Below are 7,034 nucleotides of genomic sequence, written 5' to 3' on the forward strand. Positions count from 1 at the left end.
AGAAACAAGACTCTCCGGTCTGGTGAAACCAAGATTCAACTGTTTGGCCTCAGTTCTAAGTGTCATGTCCAGAGGAAACCAGGCACCAATTAACACCTGCCCAGTGCCATCTCAGCGGTGAAGCATGATGGTGGCAGCATCAACTGTGGGGGTGAGACTGGTCAGGGTTGAGGGAAAGTTGAAAGGAGCAAAGTACAGAGAAAACATTTTTGAAAGCATGGTCCAGAGAAGTCAGGACCTCAGACTGGGCTAAAGATTCACCTTCTAACAGGACAGTGACCCTAAGCACACAGCCAAGACAACACAGTAGCGGCTTAGGGACAACTCTGTAAATGTCCTTGAGTGGCCCAGACAGAACAACTGAACATCTGAACATCTGAAAATGGCTTTCTGTCAATGGTTGTCATCCAATTATTCAGTTAGCATATCATTTTTAGCATGATTTTAGCATAAGGCTGCAACATAAAATGTGGAGAAAAAAAAGTGAAGGGCTCTGAATACTTTCTGAATTCACTGTAGATACTTAAAAATTGTGTAAACATAGACATAAAGTTTGAAGCAGTATGTGGGACATTCCCAGACTGTATTTGATTTGCAAAGCAAATAGATTTCCAATTCAGATCTACTGATGCTGAAGAAACAACATTTGGTCATAGCGCAGTGAGGGAGAGATGCTAGCACGCCGCCTGAAGGCAGCTCTGCTCGAGGCGGATCCTGTTCCTTAACAACCCCCAGTAGGCAGAGAACAGGGGATCAGTGGGAGCATTTATCCATCCTGGGCTGATCAGGAAACACTAATGAACACATAAGGAAGATATTGCTGACCTTATTACCATGGTGACAATCATAAGCTTATGTTACAGCTCTTTTGAAACTTACATAGAAGTATTTTTACTTCAGTGCATAAGTGAAGAGTCAAAATAAAGCAACAGAACTTTAACATCACAGGATTACAGGTACTGTATTTTATACTGGGTAGTTTTCCTAGTTTGCATGATGAGAGTCTGCACCAGTATGCTATTTTTTTTGGGCTACAAAAAAGTGAACATATTTTTAAGATGTTTTTCAGCTGGGAATTTTGTGAATTGCAAAATGTTTATCTGTTTGCTGATGTTTCTTTGATCTGCCTGGGTACACACAGCCGCATGATACGGGCTGCTCTTGGTCTTCTGTGAATTCAGAATGTCCTCAGTGGGACATAAACTGGAAGGTGAAACCCCTCACAATGCAAAGTATTATATTCTCTCTCAGTATTTGTATAATATGCTGATGCAAACAACTATAATCTGAAATCACCTTTGCGTAAGATGCATTATCTGTCATTCCGATACTTCATCAAGCTTTAATAGAATTACAGTGCTGGTTAAGGATGAGGACTTCCAATATACTAAAAACCAACAATAAAATAATCGTATGAGAGAGGTGCAGTGATCTAGAAATATTTATTTTCATTCAAATGATTAACTCTTTGAAGACTATACAAGGAGTACTATATGTAAAATATGGTTGGATGTTATTATTCACATCTCTCTCCTTTTTGACACCAAACCAATTTCTCTTTTTCACCCATTTCATCTGAAGCAGCTGGCAGGTGGGGTGGGAACCACATCCGTAGAATTTAAGAAATTACATATTTGCCCTTTGAGGACCCATCTGCTTTGTGTATAAATAACATTTTCATATCCGTTCTTGCTGGTTGGCATTTCAGGTCCAGGGAACCACAGCAATCAGGACTGGATTAATAATATGATTGAACGCCTGAGGGTGAACCGAGGAACAGGAGGATAAAAGAATAATAGAAATATGGAAATAGGCTTTATTATCATCAGACTGTACTTGAACTGTTGACTGTAATCTGAACTGCACTGTGGCCTGCATACCATGTAATCAGACAGGTGGTTGTGCACCTGGAAATGACTCACTCACTTGTCTCAAATCAACTCTCAAAAGCGTTAATGCTTACTTAAGAAACCAAATGACTGCTAAGATCGAACTGAAGTGGCATTCAGCTTTTCTGTGCTTCTCTGGCTTTATTTGGATTTATTTCAAATATGAGCCTGAAAATAAAATTTATTATTCCGAGCCGTCGATATTGTCCCATTTGCGCCTCAAGGTCTGGAAAGCTTCATGTTCCCGCACTTCATCTTCCCTTCATTTCTGAGTGAGACCAAACACATTAATGTGTCTAGTGACCTTTGGCATGCAAGACAGGATTAAAGGGATCGGTTCACACAATCCACAGAAAGTTTTCTCACTTACCTCATTTGTACAACTTCCTATCTAAGAAATTGCTTCTCTGAACTGTCGTCAGCGAGCTTCATGGACTATCGAGAGCACAAAGGACATTGTGTTTTGAAGGACATGTTGCTGAGTTTTTCAAAGCTAAATTTTCACTCTTTAGTCGTTGTCTTTGATCAAGTTCTACATGTATTAATATGGGTTTGATTATCTTGATTAAGATGAACAGATAAAGCTGCTTACACGGCAGTTTCATTAGTTGGAGTATCGACTTTGCTGTTTTTTGAAACTTTCTATTGTCTCACTGAGAGTTATACCAGATGTTTAGTGCTATTTGCTGACAATGATGGCCACTGAAACCAAATAAGCATGTGTCTTGCCACCTGCTTTTCACTCAATTCAAAATGTAATTAAGGAACTCTTGGCTCTGCTAGAAAAGCAGAACATAGTCATGATATCCTCTCTAAACAGGAGTCCAACAGCAGTTTAAAGGCTGGTTTCAGTCAGAATTTAACATCTTTCGTGGCAGTTTTAAACCCTACACACTGTTCAGATCTAACAGCTGTGATTTCTCTTGTTGTATAATCAAACTTCATCCCTTCCAGGTCTTCTTTGAAAGTTGCAGCATAGATTTGATTTATTGTCCAAGGCATCCTCAGGAGCATTTAAAAGTACATTCAAACCTTATAGTATTGATTCTTCATGCTATTCATACCATGCTGTTCATCGGCCTCTGTTGCACTGTGAAAGGAAAAGCCTCATCTTCTGTCTGGAGTTTCCTCAGGAGCACTCGAGGGCAGTGGACACATGATACGTCTGAGTCTTCATCCTCCGCTTCATCTCTCTTATCATCTGACATACAGCCAGAGGGTAACAGCAATACACTGTGGTCCAGTCCTCACACACACTTCCCTGTGGATAAACATGCAGACAGGCGTACACACATACACGCAAACACATAAAGAGGAAGCACACATAAACACAACACAGTGTAGCAAGAACATGACCAGAAACATGAGGTATGTACATGAAAAAACACAGAAATTCACTGACATGACAAAGAGAACCAATGAGTGTGTGTAGTACTAGGACAATGTACAAGCCACTTTCCTTGTGGCCTTTGATTTTCCATTTGTTGTGGAGTCTTAAAACTTTCTTTGGACAAGTAAACGACCACATTGAATATTCTGTCACCTTTTCTGTCTATTTGCAAAGTTATTTTGCAGACATATGGTAATGCCAGTATGAGCAGAAACCATTTTGCAGAGTCAACCTATTAGTGTCTTAGCGCTGCTTGTCACTTCCCATTGACAAACACAGTATGTTTTTGAATGTGAACGCACTCACTCACCCGTATCTTATACCGCTCTCTGATCCCGACTCGCATGGCAAAAGTGGATCCTGGTAGGAGGGGCATACACAAACACTCACCGTACTGATGAGCTAAACTCAGGTCTAAACAGAATGGCACCAGAGCCCCGAGGATACCTGCAAGCACAGACACGGGTCAGCGCAGTGTGTGAGAGACAGTGTTTGTTCGTGACAGAACATTTTCAGTTCCAGTACAAAATTTTTTCCTTCAGCCTGTTATAATGATGAATGTTTTTTTGTTTTTTTGTTTTTTTTTTACATAAAATTAATTTTGCAGAAACACAAAACTGAGATAGCAAAGATACAAAGAATAACAGAGTCATAAAGTTCTGATGTATTGGAGCCTTGTGCTCAACAGAATACAGTGTCTGGCTGTGTGTTCATGTTACATGTAGTCTTGTCTCCACAGATGTCAAACAGGCCAGTGCTCCAGTCTCCTCCCGTCTGCGTGATGGTGGTGATGGTTGTCGTGGTGATGCCGAGTCCAGGCTGTGTGAGTATTGGGTCTGTCTCTGCAGGGACGTTTTTTGACCTCCAGTTATCTTCACTTCCTGTGGTGAAGCCCCCCACTTCCTCCTCTTGAAACACTGATGCTGAGACTTTGGAGACTGACGGTCCTGGTCTGAAATTAGATTTTTAATGAATCTCTCTTTAGATAGATGGTTGATAAATATACAATGGCTTGTCAAGCTTCTAGCACACCTCAGATTAGCTAATTAATCAGTTTTGCTTTCTTGCAAGGAGGAATTTATTTCATTTCAGTCATTCAGCCAATTTCATTTTGCTTTAGCAGCATGTTTTGTACTTGACTGGCTTCTATGAAAGTTTAGTAGCACAGTACCACAATTACACTAATATCTAAATAATATTATCTTACCACTATTAAAACACTGTATGTAATACAACATTTATTCTTGAAATCATCTAATTAAGCAACACTTCAATCTCATCAAACTGCAGTTAAGGCAAAATCTAAATTAGTTTAATTTAGCAGCAAGGAGTGAAAAAGCAGAAGCTGCAACAAGGATAATTTATAAAATGTTCCTGTTTCATTTGTTTTAGAGGCATTAAAAAGCAGAATAAGGTAAGTGAGCTGTCGGCTGTACTTCCATTGTGCTCAGTGGTGACAACACCGTGCACTGGTAGGGACAAAGAAACACTTACTGGTGTGTGACCGTCGTCTGCTCCATGACTAGAAACTACTGGCATCCAGAGACGGGTGAGGTGAGGAGATGAGGAGAGGGTGAGCAGAGAGTCAGCAGAAATGAGGAGGCGGAGGAGGTGGCAGAGCGGCACTTCCCCAGTGAGAGGGTGTGTGTTGGAGCAGATAAACCAGCAGTCGGATGGCTCGGCCAGAAGCTGTGTGACAGAGATAAGTCTCGTCTTAGTTGTCTTCTGTCAGAGACTTTACTGTGCCCCCCACCCCCGCCCCTCGTTAATATAGCAAATGCAGAGAGGGCAGATACCCATCAGGGTGCATGAGTACAAATGTCTAGCATAAAATAATCAGATGTGAATAGACGTATTCACAAAACACAAGCACACCAGCACAGAACAGGCTGAATCCATGCACTGATGCACAGTGCATCAGAAACATGTACACAAATAAGAGAAATTAGCTAAAAATCATACAAATTCATTTCAGTGGCAAAATCATGGATGTCGAATACAAGCTCAAACACAAGAAATCAAATCTAATAGTTTGTTTGACCCTTGACATTCAAAGGCATCCACTGCCTCTATTAAACTGATGTATTTAAAAAGACGTGCAGTAAATGTTAGACTCACCCTTAAGGCAGAAACACAGACTCGCACAGTGAAGCGCTGGGAAGTGAAAGACGCATTTTAGGACCAATGAAACACCTGTGGTTCATGTTTAGAGGGGACTGACTGCAATCATCCATTTCCTGTGTTCTGACATTGACCTTTAAATTTAGACTGATTGTGTGTGTGTGCGTGTGTGGCTGTTAATGAGAGAGAGAGAGAACTGAGGGGAGCTGTACGTGGTGGAAGGACACATAGTGAAACTAGCATGGGTTTTGAGCCTCAAACAGTTCACACACATACATATTGGCTCTTAAATGAGAAGTGGATGCTTTTTCACTCGGTTTAGCTCCTTCTCAGAAGATAAAATTGCAATTTTTTTACCCCTCAGTCTACACTAAGTAACCCACAGTGACAAAGACATGTTTTTAGAAAGTTTTCCAAATTTATTAAAATTCAAAAACTAAAATCTCTTCATTTATAAAATTATTCAGAACCTTTAATTCAGTAGTTTGTAGAAACCCCATTTGGCAGCAAACACAGCTTAGAGTCTTCTTGGCTAAGTCTCTATAAGCTTTGCACACCTGGATTTGGGCAGTTTATCCAGTTCTTCCAGGCAGATCCTCTCTGTGAACTGCCATATTCAGGTCTCCCCACAGATGTTCTAAAGGGTTTAAGTCTGGGCTTTGGCTGGGCCACTAAAAGGACAGTCAGAGACTTGTTTCTAAGTAACCCCAGCGTTGTTTTAGCTGTTTGCTTCGGGCCATTGTCATAGTGAAAGGTGAACAGTCGCCCCAGTCTCAGGTTGCGTGTACGCTGGAGCAGGTTTCCCTCAAGGACCTCTCTGTATTTGACTGCATTCATGCTTCCCTAAATTCTGATCAGCCTCCCTGTCACTGCTGCTGAAAAGCCCCCTGACAGCATGATTCTGCCCCCACCATGCTCCAACATAGGGACGGCATTACCGAGCTGATGGGCAGAGCCTGGTGTTTGCCAGACATAATGTTTGGGAATCTACTTAAAGCGTTCAAGTTTTGTCTCATGAGACCAGAGACTCTTTTCTCTCATGCTCTCATAGTCCTTTAAATGTCATTTGATAAACTCTGAGAGGGTTGTCATATGTCTTTAAGTCAAAGATACAGTGTGTTAATGACTTCAGAGGCAGATTTAGTTACCTGATGACAGAGCCAGGCTAGCTGATTCCATGTTTCCAGTCTTCACTCTAAGCTATGTAGCAGTACAGTAGCATACACAACTGTGGCATCAATCTTCTCACCTTACACTCGACAAGAAAGCAAATAAGCACATTTCCCCATGAACTTTTCCTTCAACAGTATCTCCATCCGAATAATAACATTTTTAGTTTCAAATATTTTATTCATTCAGTCAGCTGAAGTTTATTGCCTAATCCGTCTCCTTTTCATACTTCCACTCCAATGTTGCTCCAAGTAATCAATAAATACAGCCTGTAGGTGCTGAATTCTTACATACTCAAACCCCCCAGCTAGTTTGTAGCTACACACCAACCTCATCAGAAGACAGCTCACACAGAGTCCTCACCATCCACACAATAGGGGCAAAGATCCAACGACTTCTCCAAAACCATGATGCACTCTTGAGATGAGTGTCATTCTTGTGGCAAACACTTGTCTCATTTATGT

The 7,034-nt window shown here is 41.1% G+C and overlaps 1 protein-coding gene across 1 annotated transcript; it reads right to left on the reverse strand.

The window, feature by feature from the left end:
* Window positions 1–1,428: 1,428 nt before the first annotated feature.
* On the reverse strand, window positions 1,429–7,022 carry plac8l1 (PLAC8 like 1). Its single transcript, XM_041051463.1, has 6 exons — window positions 6,901–7,022; window positions 5,398–5,433; window positions 4,774–4,968; window positions 3,999–4,231; window positions 3,590–3,726; window positions 1,429–3,150 (listed from the first exon to the last, which is right to left on the reverse strand). The coding sequence occupies exons 3-6, from the start codon at window positions 4,797–4,799 to the stop codon at window positions 3,019–3,021; spliced, it is 528 nt and encodes a 175-aa protein (XP_040907397.1). The 5' UTR covers window positions 4,800–4,968; window positions 5,398–5,433; window positions 6,901–7,022; the 3' UTR covers window positions 1,429–3,018.
* Between the last annotated feature and the right edge of the window lie 12 nt (window positions 7,023–7,034).

The sequence above is a fragment of the Toxotes jaculatrix genome, chromosome 12 (assembly GCF_017976425.1).
Source record: "Toxotes jaculatrix isolate fToxJac2 chromosome 12, fToxJac2.pri, whole genome shotgun sequence".
NCBI classification, from domain to species: Eukaryota; Metazoa; Chordata; class Actinopteri; family Toxotidae; genus Toxotes; species Toxotes jaculatrix.

Coding starts and splice junctions, on each gene's coding strand:
- plac8l1 (XM_041051463.1), bottom strand. CDS start 4,799: ATGGAGCAGACGACGGTCACACACCA. Junction 3,727..3,998: donor CTGTGGAGACAAGACTACAT/GTAACATGAACA, acceptor CTGTGCTTGCAG/GTATCCTCGGGGCTCTGGTG. Junction 3,151..3,589: donor GAGAGCGGTATAAGATACGG/GTGAGTGAGTGC, acceptor GTTTATCCACAG/GGAAGTGTGTGTGAGGACTG.